Source organism: Thamnophis elegans, chromosome 7 (assembly GCF_009769535.1).
Source record: "Thamnophis elegans isolate rThaEle1 chromosome 7, rThaEle1.pri, whole genome shotgun sequence".
NCBI classification, from domain to species: domain Eukaryota; kingdom Metazoa; phylum Chordata; class Lepidosauria; order Squamata; family Colubridae; genus Thamnophis; species Thamnophis elegans.
Genome location: NC_045547.1, coordinates 63,325,549 through 63,343,896, shown reverse-complemented (window position 1 = coordinate 63,343,896; position 18,348 = coordinate 63,325,549). Strand labels below are relative to the sequence as shown.

Here is an 18,348-nt window from a genome sequence, read left to right as displayed (position 1 = left end):
GGAAACGGTCCTTTTCCTGCTTCCGGAGGGCTTCCGGAAGGGCTGCTATATGTAAACAAGAGGCAAGGCCACACCCACTAGGACTGAGGATACATCTAGTCAGGTAATAAAACTTCTGCAAGCAAACAAATAAACTCAGAGATTACCAACGATTCCAGTGTGTGTGTGTGCATATATATATATATATATATATATATATATATATATATATATAACTATCATCAATATAGAAAAGGAGTGTAATTATTTGTTATCGTCAATTTCTAATCCATAAATGATGTCTTCCTTCTGTTCCCTTTTGAGTTTATTTTCTTTACCATTGTTCTTTTGTCTTGTGCTATTTCTGTATTGTATTTTGTGTTTCAGTTTTTTAACAATTGTAAACCACTCACTGTCAGGTCTGCAGCCAGTTCCTTTTGGGATCTTTGGCCTGCCACATTTCTATTCAACTGTTTCATTAGTGTAGAATTGGGAGGGGAATAGTAAGGAGTAGGATATGATGTTGCCAAAATAAAATTCATTTCTAGAATCCAAGCTCATCCTTTGTCTCTGCACCTCTGCACCTGACCGCAGCTGGATGGGTGGAACTACCAGCATGGCAGTGGGAGATTGGACCATGTGATGGACTTGTGGGTGTGGGGGCAAGATCTTGAACACTGGGTGGGGAAAACTGGGAAGCTTTCAGATTTGGGTTTTCCCAGATGTGCCGACATGACTCTCTTAATAAATTGGAACCTTGAGCAATACTTTGCCTTGGACTCTGATTTAATTGTGGATGTTATTTGGAACCCTGACACTCACATCCACTGGGAGTCAAATGGTATATAAATTTTATTATACATACATGTATACATAATTTAGCTTTGCATATATATCTTTGCATTTCAGTAATAATTTAGAAGCTATGTGCTCTAGATATGTTATGAAATGAAATTAGGTGATAATGAGACAGTAAAATTGCTTTGGCAATTTTATAACAAGTGAAGTGGCAGGTTCCCTTGAGTTCTTTTATTCTGAGTTTTTACATAATTTAAAGTTAAGAGTGCTATTTAAAGAAAAGTGGAAAGACAAAATGTTTCTACAAAGTAACCTTTCTTTGATTAAGCAGGTCAATAACTATGCAATCAGCTTGTAAAATGAAATAATTTTTAGTAGTAACATCTACATCTCCCTAGTGAAGTAAGAACAATTGCCAAGAAAGTGACAGTCGTCTCAGGGGGGTGAGAATCACAAGACATTTTGTCATTGGAATGAATGGTTACATTCCCTGGGTTACAGTTAATTTTTATGTCAATTTGATTATTCAGTATCTATTAGTACACTGTAATCCCCAGGTAGTTGAGAGATTTAGGTATAGTAAGTTTTATGTGATTTATCCTACAACCAAAAAACCTGGAATGACTGCCAGGAATCTTCTACTGCAGTCTTTCTGAACTTGCTACTTAATTTTTTTCCCCTTGTTTTGCCTAATTTTATGTTTATTGGGCTCAGTGGTGGATTCCTACTGGTTGAGACCTGTTCAGTTTAAATGGCAGTGGTTTGGCAGGCTGCGTTGCTGGAAACGGCAGCAACCCAGGCCTGCCATGCCCCCAAACCGGTTCCTCGGGCAGTGCCTAAGAACTGTTTTTCAGTTCTGCCCATGCACAAAACAATTTTAATTGCACTGTGCATGCTCCTGCAGCGCACACAGGAGCAAACTCATGTGTAGTACCTGATGGAACCCACCTCTGATTTGGCTGATCTTTCGAATCAGGGCAGTACAAACACTTATTATACAAAATTAGTTATGGATAAAAGGTAGGTGATACTCCTGCTCCACAACCTTTGCCTTTCTTCTCTCACTTAATTTTAAACATTTAGAACTTTTTATCTGTCAACTAATCTTTTGGGGTAAGATGATCTTGGATGGTCAAATCACTAAGCCTTCATTTATACAACAGATTTAGTAGTTCAAGGATTTCTGACTGTTAAGTTTAGTTAAGACTAATTGTTCCATGTGTTTGGGAGAAAGTGATAAATAAGAGAATAATAAATAAAAAAGTTGGGATAGGGGGAAGCTTGGGCCTTGGGCCAAGGAGGTGTTAGGTGATAGATTGCTCCTTTAATCACTGAGGACATCTGGAACAGTTTTATTGTCCATGGCTCTTTTATAGGTAGTTTAGTGACTTTAGTGACCATTCACAATTATGATTTTGTTGAAAAGATAACTTTGCAACCAGTCCTCATATTCATGATCTTCACCTCTGTAAAGTAAAGGAAAACTGAAGTGAAGTAGTCATAGTTTCACTTAACAACCACTTTGTTTAATGAGTTGCTGTTCCTAATTGTAGTTGCTAAATGAATCTGTAAATGTGATGGAAAGGAAGAAGTCTTCTTTTTTTCTTTCTTTCTTTCTTTCTTTCTTTCTTTCTTTCTTTCTTTCTTTCTTTCTTTCTTTCTTTCTTTCTTTCTTTATCTCTCTCTCTCTTTCTCTCCCTCCCCTCCACTTCCTTCCTTCCCCCTCCTTCCTTCCCTCCTTCCTTTTTTCTTTTTTCCTCTCTCTCTCTCTCCCTTCCTTCCACTTTCTTCCTTCCTTCCTTTCTCCCTCCCACCCTCCTTCTTTCTTTCTTTCCTTCCTTCTTTCTTTCTTTGTTTCTTTCTTTCTTTCTCTCTCTCTCCCTCTTTCCCACTCCCTTCCTTTCCCTTTCTTTCCTTCCTCCCTTCCTTCCTTCCTTCCTTCCTTCCTTCCTTCCTTGCTTGCTTGCTTGCTTGCTTGCTTGCTTGCTTTCTGCTAAACCTAATTTTGAAGCAAAGTTTTCTCAACCACAAACCCAACATCCATTGAATTGCCATCAGTTTTAATTTTTTTCCACTCCAGAACAGCAATTCTCCTGATGTGATGGAAGATTCGGTTACAGTCAATAGTTGCAAATAACATTTTAGAGTTGAATTCTTTGAAGTATTTTTTTTTTCTGATTGTTTGAATAGCTGGAGAACAATAATTTTCTATTTTAGATTTTATATTGTTTGAAATGCTGCTCTGTTTCTAAGATTTTACGTTGATAATAACTTTATTTATCACTGAATTGGATAGAGTGTTCAGTGCTATCACACCAACACAGTCTCAAATTAGAATCCTTTCATTCTGCTTAATTGTTGATAATTTTTGCTTTGGCATTCTTTTTACAAAAGCTCTTATCATTTTATCAGCTTTCTTTTCATTTCAATTTATTTTACCTCTTCCACTTGAACACATAGTAGAGACAAACATATTTTGTTCTCCATTTTTAGATATACCTTTTTGGAGTTTTGAGGACAGTATGTCGATATAGATGTACTTCCTTTTCTATTTTACCCACCCGTGTAATTTTTTTTCATCTCTCGTGTGGTTCCATTTAACTGCTAATTAAAAAGGAAAAAATAGTAAAAAAAAAAAAAAAAAACCCCTTCCCATCCATAACCTATCTTGACACTCAACATTGAGGATACAAATTAGTAATAATAACAGGTGAGGCATCCACCTTCCCATACTCTCAATATGGCTTCATTTGCTCTATTTTTATTTTATATTCTGCTTGAAATACATTTCTCTTTTATGAGGAATTGCTTGCTTACAAAGCCGAAAGGCTTGATCATGTGCAAGTTTTTTATTCTCAGAGTGAGAGCATTGTACAAATATAATTGCATTTTAAAGTGCATTTGGAAATGTAGGAATATATTGGCACTATTCCTTTTGATGTAAATGGACATCATTGTATCTTTTTAGAACAATGTGGGTAAGTGGCTAATTGGAGATGTGGTGCTTAGAGTAGAAACACCACATGTATTATGTAGGTGTTATTAATTTTGTTCAGGGGACTGTGGTTTTCTGCTGCTTTAGATATAGGTATGAATCTACCAGTAGTTTAGAAATCAACAGGAAAAAATGATAATGGATATTGCATATTTTTATGATTGCAGAAAAATGATTCTACCAAGCCTGGAAGAGAATTCATTTTCTATTAGTTATATAATGGTCTAAAGAATTGACACATTTTTCTATATTAGAATGAGCATTTTGGCACCAGGAGTTCTAGCTGCACTTAGATTGCATGTACAAGTGAAACTCAAAAAATCGTGCAAAAGTTCATTTATTTCAGTAATGCAACTTAAAAGGTGAAACTAATATAAGAGATAGACTCATTACATGCAAAGCAAGATCGTTCAAGCCGTGATTTGTTATAATTGTGATGATAATGGCTTACAGCTCATGAAAACCCCAAATCCACAATCTCAGAAAATTAGAATATTGTGAAAAGGTGCAATATTCTAGGCTCAAAGTGTCCCACTCTAATCATCTAATTAAGCCATAACACCTGCAAAGGGTTCCTGAGCCTTTAAATGGTCTCTCAGTCTGGTTCAGTAGGAATCACAATCATGGGAAAGACTGCTGACCTGACAGTTGTGCACAAAACCATCATTGACACCCTCCATAAGGAGGGAAAGCCTCAAAAAGTAATTGCAAAAGAAGTTGGATGTTCCCAAAGTGCTGTCTCAAAGCACATTAACAGAAAGTAATGTGGAAGGGAAAAGTGTGGAAGAAAAAGGTGCACAAGCAGCAGGGATTATCGCAGCCTGGAGAGAATTGTCAGGAAAATGCTATTCAAAAGTGCTGGGGAGTTTCACAAGGAGTGGTCTGAGGCTGGAGTCAGTGCATCAAGAGCCACCACACACAGACGGATCCTGGACATGGGCTTCAACTTTTGCATCTCATTTGGAAACCAAGGACCCAGAGTATGGAGGAGGAATGGAGAGGCACACACTGCAAGATGCTTGAAGTCCAGTGTGAAGTTTCCACAGTCTGTGTTGATTTGGGGAGCCATGTTATCTGCTGGTGTGGTCCACTGTGCTTCATTAAGTCCAGGGTCAATGCAGCTGTCTACCAGGAGATTTTGGAGCACTTCATGCTTCCTTCCACAGATGAGTTTTATGGGGATGCTGACTTCATTTTCCAGCAGGACTTGGCACCTGCCCACACTGCCAAAAGCACCAAAACCTGGTTCAATGACCATGGGATTACTGTGCTTGATTGGCCAGCAAACTCGCCTGACTTGAACCCCATAGAGAATCTATGTGGCATTGCTAAGATAAAGATGAGAGACATGAGACCGAACAACGCAGAAGATCTGAAGGCCACTATTGAAACATCCTGGTCTTCCATAACACCTCAGCAGTGCCACAGGCAGATAGCTTCCATGCCACGCTGCATTGAGGCAGTGATTGCTGCAAAAGGGGCCCAAACCAAGTACTGAGTACATATGCATGCTTATACTTTTCAGAGATCCGATATTGTTTTATGTACAATCCTTGTTTTATTGATTGCATGTAATATTCTAATTTTCTGAGATGGTGGATTTGGGGTTTTCACGAGCTGTACGCCATAATCATCACAATTATGACAAATCACGGCTTGAACTACCTTGCTTTGCATGTAATAATGAGTCTTCTCTCATATATTAGTTTCACCTTTTAAGTTGCACTACTGAAATAAATGAACTTTTGCACGATATTCTAATTTTTTGAGTTTAATTCACTTGTATTTCCTTTTTCTCGCAATAAACAATAAAATTGGCTATGAATTGGATATGTCATTTGATAGTTTTTGTTGTGATAGCTGCCTACTGATGAAATTTCATTCAGTAATGGTCAAGATTCATCTACTTCCTTTATTCCTTGTACAATCCCAATTTGTTTCAACATAGTTGGAGAATTCCCTGGAGCAGAGGATTCTAACCAGCATTTGGGAAATTCGAAGCATGTGGGTGGAAATCTACTAATCTACATTATAATGTTGTATGTAATCCACAGGCTGTACCAATTCTTTTTCTCTGCCACACCATTTCTTTAAAATGATTTCTGTAGGCTATAAATATAGCAAAAGTTACATGTAAAAGAGAATCACACAAACAATTCAGAGATCACTGCATTCTACTTCATGAAGTGATTATTTTAATTGTAATCCTTATATGAATGCTAGATTCAGAATCTGATATAAATGGATATATAATTTAATATGATATTTCTTATATAGTCACAGTGAGATTTGCAAGAGAGAAGTACAAATACTCAAATTGAATAATAAGAGTTGAACAGAAAACTGACTGGCTGACAGACCGTTGAATGCGGGTGGAAGAAACATAAAACAAAGCACTGGAAAATGGAATATCTGGAGCAACATTTATTTTCCAATAAATTGGAAAAGTGACTAAGAGCATGTCATTGCAGTTCCAGCCTTCTCTTTATTACATAATCTCTTACTATTCCTATTCTGGGCCCACAAAAAGGTGAAATGATTTAATGCCTAGACTACAGTGAAACCTTCACGATAGACATATACAATAGCAATAGAATAATAGCCTGATTGAAATAGCTGAATCTGGCATACAAATTGAACTGTATATGTTGACTGAATATGCTCTGACAAAGTGGCCCCTTATTCACCAGTACCAGACTTTTTGAAATGGTTGATTTCAAACTAAAACTGTTGTTTGACTAAACAATCAATAAATTTAAAAATAGTACAAAACAGTTAAGATTACATCCATCAATTAATACTCATTGGTCAATATTTGATACTTGCTTCCAGGTAAGTATCCCTAATGATAACGGGATTCATTTAGCAGTGTGATTGATTGAATATACATTTTCAGAAGAATAACACATTTTTCAGGATTCTTTTGCTTTTCTCCTTTAGAGGCCAAAGTGTTACAATTCTATTCCAGCAATAAATTAAGATTATTAGATAAGAATTGTCTTATCTTTCATAGGGAGTGCTGGAACACCTGTCATTTTCAATGAAAATGGAGATGCCCCTGGCCGTTATGATATCTTCCAATATCAAATAACCAACAGAAGTGCAGAATATAAAGTCATTGGCCACTGGACGAATCAACTTTATCTAAATGTAAGTTAGTACATTTGTTTAGTGATGTTATTTCATAAATATGGCTTAACATAAAGAAAAGCAATGATGTTTTTTTAATGTATTTGTTTCTTGGGGCTTCTACATTTATTTAAAATGTTTCAGTATTAACTGATTTATTGATTTAGTACTTAGAAGGAGTCACTCAACTCAGAAGTTGCATTTGATGAAGAGAAAGAGCCTAGAAGTCTTTTCCAAAGAGCAATACATTTTCTTGGAAGACTGATGGAATTCTCCACTTTACTGGCATGCTGTAACATCTTTCAATCATTCGCTATAGGTAGAACAACCTTCCTGAAAGTCACACCTCAATGACTACTAATTCTAAAATACATTCTTAATTCCTTTAGACCAGTGTTGGACCAGCCCATCAATTGCCATGAAAGTATTGCACATACATGAATGTGTTCTTCTATATGCCAATATTCCATTACAAATGCTCAATGACAAACCAACTGATGTTTTAATAAAAATAACAAATTAGGAAATATCATTTAAACAGTGATTTTTGATTGGCCAAAACAGATTCATGCAGTGCTGTTTATATTGTAACAGGCCAATGATAAGAATAACAAAAGAACAATGATTTACAAATGATTACTCTTCTTGCCAGATTTTGGTTACATTATCAACATGAAGGCATGGCAGATGAAATGCATTCAATATTTTCCAGTAATATTATGGTTCCTGGTCAATTACTATTCCTATCGATAGTAATTTCAAGAACAATTATATATGAATTATGCGGAACTTTGAAAAAATGTGTATACTGGGAGGGATGAACTAATAATGTTTTAAAAAGATTAAAGGAAAAATTTATGGCCCCCATGATGCTACTGAAAAGCTGCCTGGCATCTTTTTTTACTTGTGTAACTTTTTCTTATATTGGAAGTTGAACTTTATTTATTGTCATTTTAAAAACCTAAGCTATTATGGAGAGATTTTATCGGCTTGACTTTTCCTTTTAATATTGTTTTAAATGTTATTAGCCCCTTCCCCCAACATTGGGATTGTTTTCAAAGTTCCATATAATTCACAGATATTCTAATATTTGTTCTTGGAATTATTATTGATAGCAAATATGTTGAATTAATTGCTTTTAACTTCTAAAGTTGCTGCTTTTGGAACTATAAGATTTTCAAATCAGAGAATGGAACATTTTGTCCAGTAATTCCCAAAAATTGAGCTCAATTGACATATTTTATTTTTTCTAATCAATTTTAATTGCCAGGAGTTTTGACATATTTGAAATAATATAGCACAAGCAATTGTCAGTAGCTTTTAAATGTGTGCTGAATATGGCATAATCTAATTAAGTCAGTGGCATTTGGTTTTCATTCTGTGACCTGCAATGTTTAAAATTATTCTAGGAATATTGTAGGCAAAGTGTACTAAGTGAGTGGGGTTTATTCCACAATAAGTGTGTACAGAATTGGAACCATGAGATATGAAGATTTAAATTAATGCTAACCCTGTTCTCCTACTTTAAAGAAATGTTTTCATTCACATGAAATAATGTGTTTTTTGCCAACAGATAAAATAATTTCTTTAAAAATTTGTAATGTTGGGGACAATTTGTGCATGCTTTGTACACCAATTATCTCGTATATATTAGGTTACTGTTAAATTTATATTGAACTTCTTACCTCTTACATTAAAAATGTATTCACCTTATCAAGAAAAATCTTAGAATTTAAATCAACAGTAGTTACTGGAATGGTCAGATGATCATATAATGCCATAGAATAATTCCAAGAAGATATGTAGTTGAAAAAACCCTGTATATAAAGAAAACCCAGCCTTCATATCTCATCTTTTCTTATGGGATTATCCAAACAGATAAACATCATTAAGCTAATATCATACATCATTTTAAAATCAATTCTAAATACAAGAACTCATTACAGACTTTTTAAAATGAATATTGTTTTGATGTGTATTATACCAATCTAATTTACGTATTTGTTAATAATTGTAACAGTAGCATTTATGTATATTATTTATTATTTGTCAGTATCAGGGGACCCACTGTAGACAATTTAGAGTGGAGGTGTTTGTTTCCCTGAAAACATTAAGATAGCTGAATGACATTTTGCCAGTCTCTCTCAAGCTTCTATTGCTTTATATTTTAAATGCTGTTCAACTTTCCTTCTGGCAATTATATTATATATTTATTCTAATCAATTAATGGTAATAAAACTGATAAAATTGTTATGATGATGAAATGGAATAATTTGATGTATACTTCACAAAATCTTATTGAAACACAAATATAGGGATTACAGATCATGAATGTCTAATTGTTATTGTTTACTGTTTGTCTATTACTGGCTATGCTACACAACTTACAATCTTATTACTTAATTAAAAGAAATAAGAACTGCCTGAACTGTAGTAGGTTAACAAATGTTCCAAAGTGCTTTTCTCAAGAGGCAACTGGACTTTCTGGTTTTTCTTTGAAGATGTTTCACTTCTCATCCAAGAAGCTTCTTCAGCTTTGACTGGATGGTGGAGAATGGAAGGATCATCCAGTCAGATCAGGGGTGGTATTCACTTACCTTCCTTATCAGTTTGCAAATGTGAGTGCATATGCTCACAATCATGGCTGGTTAAAAGAATGAACAAATAATCTGATTTTGCTTGCTATATTTGGCATAATAGCAAAGTTTTTGCAACTTGTTTTCATGATAGGAATATTTAAAATATTCTCATATTAAATAACACAAATATGTCTTTTTATCAGTTAAAGGGAAAAAATGTAAGCATCTAATCATATTAAAGAATAAATCAATATCAGTGGATAGGTGTATTCTCAGAGAACAGCTGGATATTATAGCCAGGGCATGGTAATCCTGAATGTTCACTATCATGAGGATTTTTCTTTTCTTGGTGCTGCATCAAATATTTAGATTTATTTTACAGTTAACTGTTTTTCTATGGAGATTGGAGTGGTTCCTACCTCTGTTATGCTGCTTCTATTTCTATAGATATGAGAGTGACTCTCCTTTCTGGGTAGAAAATGCTGAGTCTGCCCTGGAAAAACATTACAAAATCTTGAAGATATCTATGTCAGCAGATTTTGCTGACATTTGGATTTTCTTTTAGTTACAGAATTGCTTTCTGCCTGTACCCCTTAGTAATGTAAATGCTCCAGGCACACTCTGTCTTCACATTCTTTTCAAAACAGATATAGCTGTTAGGAAAATAGATATTTTTACCCCCAAAAATAATAACAGATACCATTCAGATTAAAATAAGTTTTTTTAAACTTTCTGTGAAATATGGTATATTTGGCACATCAATAATTTATGCAGAACAACAGCTGACAAAAATGGAAAAAGTCTACCTTTAAACAGACAATCGTGCAAATAAAGGAAAGCTGATGAAGCAAAGCATTATCTATTCTCCGGCTATTAGATGCTGTCTTGCGATCTTGCACACATTCTCTTGGATGTCCTTTTAGGATAGCTTTATAAAATATACAGGTAGCTGTTACTATTTATATTGAATCCATGGACATTCTCCCTTTCTGCTAGCAGTCATGCAAAGGAACTAACAATACAGAAATCTGGTTTATGTAGTCAAAATCAATATTGAGTAATTCAAAATGAAGAGACCTGGGTAAAGGAGAAAGAGAGGAAAGCAACTCTGGAAGAAATGGGCTTCAGAAAGTGAGAACACCTGTAAGAAAAGCTGTTACAATGATCCTATCAACAAGCAAAGCATCACTGGCCTGCTCTCGAGTTGCCATAGGCAAGGGGTGGAGGGGAAATGGACAGAGCAGCACGGCAGCCACAACCATCTTTCTCAAAGCTGTCTCCCAAGTTACCTGCAACAGCTGGAGAGGCGTGATCGCTACAGCCCACAAAAGTGCTTTAATGTGATTTATGACACATCATGGGGGAGGGGGGAAAACAGGTTCATACTTGGGCCATAAATTACATGGGGCCAGAACTGGCTTGCTGTCAGGATTCCTATGGATGCCCTAATTAAATCATGAGCCTCAAGCCAAGCTTCAAAAGAAATCCAGTTATTTATCAAGTTGGCATGTACCCAAGTGAAACCAGTTCTGACCCCATGTAATTTATGGCCCAAGTATGATCTTGTTTTTCCCCCTCCCTCCAGGAGGTGTCATAAATCACATTCTCCAACAGAGTACTTTTGTGGGTGTAGAGATCACTCCCCTCTGGCTGTTGCGGGTACCCTGGGAGACAGCCTTGAGAAAGATATGTGTGGAATGTACTTCTGGTTGTGGCTGCTGTGCTGCTCTGTCAGTCCCTCCCTCCCCCACCTATGACAATTCGAGAGTAGGCCAGGGATGCTTTACAAGTTGACAGATTCTATCATTAAGATAGGTTTATATCCACAGAAAGCCATGTTTCAGATAGGGTTAGAGTTGAAATTGAAGTTCATACATCTTAAGGGTGACAAGGTTGAGAAACACTGATTTAGAGCTTTAAAACACAAATCCTTTTAAGTGTTCCTGAAAAATAATGAGCAATCAATGAAGGACTTTCAAGATAGGGGGTGGGTAGTGATGGTAAAAAAAGGGCAATATTTTTCTGGTATTAAGCACAATTTGGCTCCTGTCTTTTGTGTTACTTTCTTACTAAACCCTGGGAAGGAGAAGGACAGTTTGTAAAACAAAGCAAGCATTATCTGTTTCAAAATTGTGTCATTTTTGCATTCATTCATCCATACATTTCTCGCATATTGATCAACACATTTTAAAGGAAAAAACATAATTCGTAAAAAAAAAAGATATGCTTTTGCCTTCAAAATGTACAGTACCTTCCTGCATTTTTAAACGAAAGGTATAGAAAAATATACATTTGATCGCTAGTTTTATTTTAAATTCAGTAACTTCTATACATTCAGGGCCATGTGAAAACCCAAAGGTTCATTTAGTTGTGATTTGCATGTTAATTTTGAAGATGGTAAGCTGGTCAGGTATCTTCAACGTCTCTAGATCATTAGCCAAGGAAACCTATATGGATGCTTTTGATGTCTGGGAAGAAACAGCCCATTTTAACAAGCTATTTTTTCTTTAAAATTCTGTCCGTGCTCTGCCTAAGGAAGCAGAACTTCCAAATTTGCAATGGCATGTCAATTTACAACAAAAAAACCTAGCCTGCACTGTGGCCAACATTCATTTCTTAGGCACGGAGAAGTGCTGGTGATTCTAGTTCAGATTTCAGAATGAACTTGTTTGGGAAGACAGCTCAGTCATCATCCAAGGCTAAACACTTACGTAGCCAGTGTAATTCAGTTCATTTCTGCTCCATGGCTGTTCTCATTTCACTGCCATAGGTATCATTATTCTTGATGCATTTTAACTTCTCTTTTTCTGACAGCAACAACAAATCATTTAATAAGTCAAACGGGGAGCTTATGTCTCTATCCATATCAAGAATTATATTGATTTTTGTAATGAATACAAAACATGTGAACAAGAATCTTTTTTTAAATCATCTTTTATTCATTTAAGCATCACACCTGCACACCGCTCACATATATTGCTTCACGATAAATGTGTGGCTTTAGAAACTTTGAATTCTCAGCCATATATTTCCAAAGGAAGAAAACCTGTTAAGAACAAACCTGCAGCACTTGGCATTCATAAATTAGGAAAACAATGTGCCTTTCTGATTAATAATGAATCTCCTTTTAGGATTGATTCACATATCACTGAATGTTGTAGATATAGGTCCCTAGATATCAAAATCTAGAACATGCCATAAATTGGGAGTATTGTTTGATTTTAAGGTTTATTCTTGTGTTATTCAATCTAGTTTGATGAAAAGAAGGACTAGGGGACACATGATAGCAGTGTTCTAATATCTCAGGGGCTGTCTCAAAGAAGAGGAAGTCAAACTATTATCCAAAGGACCTGAGGGTAGGACAAGAAGCAATGGGTGGAAACTGGGTACTTGAGAGACCGCCTTCTGCCGATTACCTCCCACAGACCCATTCAATCCCACAGATTAGACCTCCTCTGTATTCCATCTGCCAGCCAATGTTGGCTGGTGACTACTCGGAGGAGGGCCTTCTCTGTGGCTGCTCAGGCCCTTTGGAACGAGCTCCCCGTGGAGATTCGGACCCTCTCCACCCTTCAGGCCTTCCAGACGGCCGTGAAGACCTGGCTGTCCCAGCAAGCCTGGGGTTGAGTCCCCCCCATCTACTCGAATTTGCTGTGTCTGTTGTGCTTTTAAGTTGTTTGTATTGTCTGATTGTTTCTTTCTTACTTTTTGTAATTTCCCCTCCCTTGGCTTTTGTTCAGCCGCCCTGAGTCCCTTCGGGGGAATAGGGTGGCCTACAAATTGAATAAACTCCAAACTCCAAACTAAACAAGGAGAGAAGCAACTTAGAACTGAGGAGAAATTTCCTGATAGAACAATTAATCAGTGGAACAACTTGCCTCCAGAAGTCGTTAAGTCTCCAACACTGGAAGTTTTAAGAAGAGATTGGATACCTATTTGTCTGAAATGGTGTAGGGTTTCCTGCCTAAGCAGGGGGTTGGACTAGAAGACCTACAAAGTCCCTTCCAACTCTATTATTCTGTGTTCTGTTCTTGTTTTGGAAATATTACAGACAGCATGGGATGCAAAGTAGGGGTACACATATATGATAGCTTGGTCCTGTTGTTTCCCACAAAAGGATACAGATCATTGCTTCAGAAACTTGCAATACCCTCCCCACAACTCCTGTGGGAACAGCAACCTAATAGCCAATTTACTCCAGAGAAAGTCCTCTGATACTGATTCACAACCCTGGAATTGGCTGGTGACTGCAGGGTGCTCTTCGTATATTTTTAGTTTTATTTTTGTATGGACTGTTTACGTGGATATTATTGCTTCTTTTTTTTTACTTGTTAAACCACCCAGAACCACTTAGACAGTGAGATAGACAATCTATGAATTTGATTTCTAAATAATAAAATCCATGGGGAAAGAAATAAGGTCCTTGTCAGAGATTTCTTGACTCCACCTTATCAGAATTATCCAGAAAACAATGTGGTTAGATGGGACTCTTTGGTGCATTATAGATTGATTGCGGTTTTAGTCCAGTGCTTCTTTTACCCACCTTTCTCACAGCTTAGTGGTTCTTAAACATGGTTTAAGGTGGCAGCATTTGGTTGATATGATCTGCCTTCATCCATGCATGCATAGGATCAGCTTCCTTGAAAAGCCATGCTACATTACCATGAACATTACCATGTATTGTTTGGTATTCTACAGAAATTTTTTTTAGACTATAATGAAAGGAAGATTATGCAATTTCCTTCCATTTTCTTTATAAGTCTGCCAGGTCAGGAAACAGAGAAAGGATTTCACGAATGCTATTTTACTGTTGTAGAATATAACAACAGAATCTTGAAAGCCTGCCAAGAGTATTCTCAGCCAGCGTGAAGACAAGGTTATTTTGGGTTTTTTTTTCATGTCTTCTCATTTTCCAGGACTGAATTATCATTTATTTTCTCTTAAAAGTTCTTACATCTTTTAATCAAGGTTGCCTCTGTACTCCTGTTGCTGCATTGGTAACTAATACAGTTTCAAAGATGGGAGGGCCATTGGCTGCCCATCTCACCACATCTGGGCAGATTACAATATTAAGAAGATAAAACTATACAAAACCTATAGACAATATAAATAAAATATTATAAAGATCCTAATTCTCATCCCTAATTAAAAGATTGGGAGGGAGAGAGTAGAATGAGAATGGAAGGAGATGGGATCTGTATTAATCTATCAACCACTCCCAATGTGACACCCCACCCCAATAAGAGGCACAAGTCAAATGGCAGATTTTAAAGTTCTTGTGGGAGGTGAGGAGGGTTGGTGCCAACTTCACTCCAGGGAGTAAGATGTTCCAAAGGTAGGCAAAATGCAGGAAGTGAAGGCTCTTCTCCTAGACCTTGCGACATATGCATGAAAAACTAAGCACTTTATATAAGAAAGGTTGCCATCCTATAAACCCATCTTGCTCAGCCAGCTGGATGACTTTGAGCCAGTTAATCTCTCTCATCCCCTCAGAAGAAAGCGATACTGTCATTAGGCTCGTCACAAGAGACCATCCAGACAGAAACCCAATATTTTTTACTGTTGCCTTTTTGTTACATTTGCTATATTTATGCTGATAAATAAATAAAGGGAGACTAGTATAGATCTATTTCAAGCTATTTAGCTCTCATCAGCTAGCCATACCCAAGTTGGGAATCGAACCTGTGCTCTATTGCCTCCCAGTATATACCTCCCAGTATATACCTCCCACCCTGGCTGGCTGATAAGGAGTCGTTCTCTGTAGCTCAAATGGTTAACACCCTGCCTGGGAGGCAATAGAGCACAGGTTCGATTCCCAACTTGGGTATGGCTAGCTGATGAGAGCTAAATAGCTTGAAATAGATCTATACTAGTCTCCCTTTATTTATTTATCAGCATAAATATAGCAAATGTAACAAAAAGGCAACAGTAAAAAATATTGGGTTTCTGTCTGGATGGTCTCTTGTGACGAGCCTAATGACAGAGAGTGGAAGTGTGACCTTCCTCCCATACTTGGGCATACCAGGGGTTGTGACTTTGTGTATATATAAATATATATATATATATATATATATATATATATATATATGTGTGTGTGTGTGTGTGTGTGTGTGTGTGTGTGTGTGTGTGTATAGGCATAGGCATAGGCATAGGCATAGGCATAGGCATATAGATAGATAGATGATAGATAGATAGATAGATAGATAGATAGATAGATAGATAGATAGATAGATAGATAGATAGATACATAGATACATAGATACATAGATACATAGATACATAGATACATAGGTATGGATGGATGGATGGATGGATGGATGGATGGATGGATTGATGAAAAAATATACCTCAATAAATATTATATGCTTGGGGCATATTTAATATATGTTAAAAACTATATTAAGTAATAATAATAATAATATATTATTTTATGTCCTTTTGCAAGCATCTTCTAATATTTATTTTGCTTAGATTTTTATTCATAATACTGTATAACATGCCTATCAAAGAATTGCATTGCAAAGACTGGAAAATATAAATGCAAAAAATAATTGTGTCCTATTATTGTTTTTGTGTGGAAACTGAAACATGATGCTTAATTTAAATATTTAAAATGTAGACCAAATTGATTTCTTTACCATCCCTAATGGTGCAAATTTTATAATTTGCAAAAATGTCCCTTAATAGAGTAGCTGTCAATGCCAAATGCATTTTCCAAGTCTCTCTCTCCCTCCCTCCCTCCCTCCCCCCCTTCTCTGTATTAGAATTTGTCAAACGAAAATGAGAACAAGAATAAAAGAATTAAAAAATAGTGACAGGGACGATAGACACGTTAGTGCATTTATGCACGCCCCCTTTACTAACCACTTAAGTATGATGTAAGGTCCACGAAAATCAATTCGTGACTGAAACTGTGAAAATTTGTAGCTGAAACAACTGAATCAGGTAGAGCATTCCAGACTGTGACAACTCTATTATAGAAATTGTATTTTTACAGTCAAGTTTAGAACAATTTACATTAAGTTTAAAGCAGTTGTTAGTGCTCGTATTATTACAATTAAAACAAAAAATCCCATATACATATACATATACATCATATACATTTACATCATATACATGTACATGTACATGTACATGTACATGTACATATACATATACATATACATATACATATACATATACATATACATATACATATACATATACATATACATATACATATACATATACATATACATACAAATGAGCATAGATTCAACAGCAAGTACATTAAAATAAGAAAATTAGGTTGTGGTACTTAGTTTTCTTCAGAGTCAAATGGATGCAGATGATAGGTTTTTTTTGGTTCTTGAGATGTTTCCTCTGGTTTTCTGTGTAGCACAAAGCCAAGTAGCCAAGGGAAAAGCAGATTAGCCAGAATCTTGTCAAGCAAGCTTTAATGTTCAGTAGTTCTTGCAATTGAGTGTGACTCCTGTTCTCCTTGTTTGTTAGAGTTTGAATTCAACAGGGGAGCTCTCTGTGAAAAGAGCAGAAACAGCCAGATCAATAGCTATGGGTAAAGCATGAGCTTTTGTAGGACTTGTCTTCAGAAACAGTTACAATAGGATGGGATAAAATTTATAAAAATTCAACATCCAGTTTGAATAGGAAGGATGGGGAATAGCAAACTTAAAGATGTGGGGTTGTCTCTGTATTCTGTATTGAGTATTCTGAAATGGAATACTTGTAATGGATCACAGGGAACCTGAGCCTGAGCAACTGGATGATCTACTGCCTTGTTTTTACTGAGGAAAACATTGGAGATGGATACGGCATCTAATGATATAGTGGCAAAATGCATAGCCAATTAGGAAAATATCCAATAAGTACTCTATAAAGCATACAATGACATCAATATTTCCCGAAGGGAAATCTGAGACAATGGAATATGGATTAGCATTAGACATAGAAATATTTTAGGCTTCCGGGAAAATTACATCTGGTGCAGTAGCTAGGCAAAAAAGGATTTTAGTTTTATCATTTCACGCACAAGGAAAGATGGATTTCTTCAATGAAGCATGAGGAGGTTTTGAAAATGCTGAAGCATAAAGGATGCAAAGAGGAGAAATTGCTTTGAATAAGACATAAAGTGATGACTTATGCAATGATACTCCTGGCATTGTTGTCACTTTTTTCCCATATGGTCCATTGCACTGGATCCAGGTAATATTGAAGGTAATCAGAAGAAAATCAAAACAATAAAACCGCCTTCGTTGAAAAATGGTCTGAAGAGACTTTTTATACTTATTGAAAATTAAATTGAATTTTGATATTAGTAAAAATATATATTTGATGCTACTGTCATTAATTATTGTGGATGTATTTCCTATTAGAAGAAAATACAGATTTAATTTTCAATACAGATACCATGTATAGCACATATGCTTGAAAGTTAATTTAAGGATAACTGAACCCATATTAATCCCATTAATCCTAATGATTTTAATAGAGAGAGAAGCTTCATTCTTTCCAGTTAAGAAAATCATGATTATGATTTGGGCTGATCAATGTATAGGATCACAGAGAAAAACTTGAATGTTTGTGACTATGTATGTATGTATGTATGTTGCATTCGTGCTGATAAATAAATAAAGGGAGACTAGTATAGATCTATTTCAAGCTATTTAGCTCTCATCAGCTAGCCATACCCTTACTAGGATTCGAACCTGGGCTGTTTTTACATATTAGGCAGTTGTATTAGCCTCTAAGCCACATATACATACATACATACATACATACATACATACATACATACATACATACAAACATACAAATACAAATACAAATACAAATACAAATACAAATACAAATACAAATACAAATACAAAT

At 35.9% G+C, this 18,348-nt stretch overlaps 1 protein-coding gene across 1 annotated transcript in view; it reads left to right on the top strand.

Annotated features, from left to right (window-relative positions):
- GRM8 (glutamate metabotropic receptor 8) overlaps positions 1-18,348 on the top strand; it is a 497,152-nt gene that overhangs the window by 397,868 nt on the left and 80,936 nt on the right. Inside the window, exon 7 of the mRNA XM_032221399.1 lies at positions 6,786-6,922. Coding sequence (XP_032077290.1) covers positions 6,786-6,922 — 137 coding nt within the window. The remainder of the gene's footprint in view (positions 1-6,785; positions 6,923-18,348) is intronic.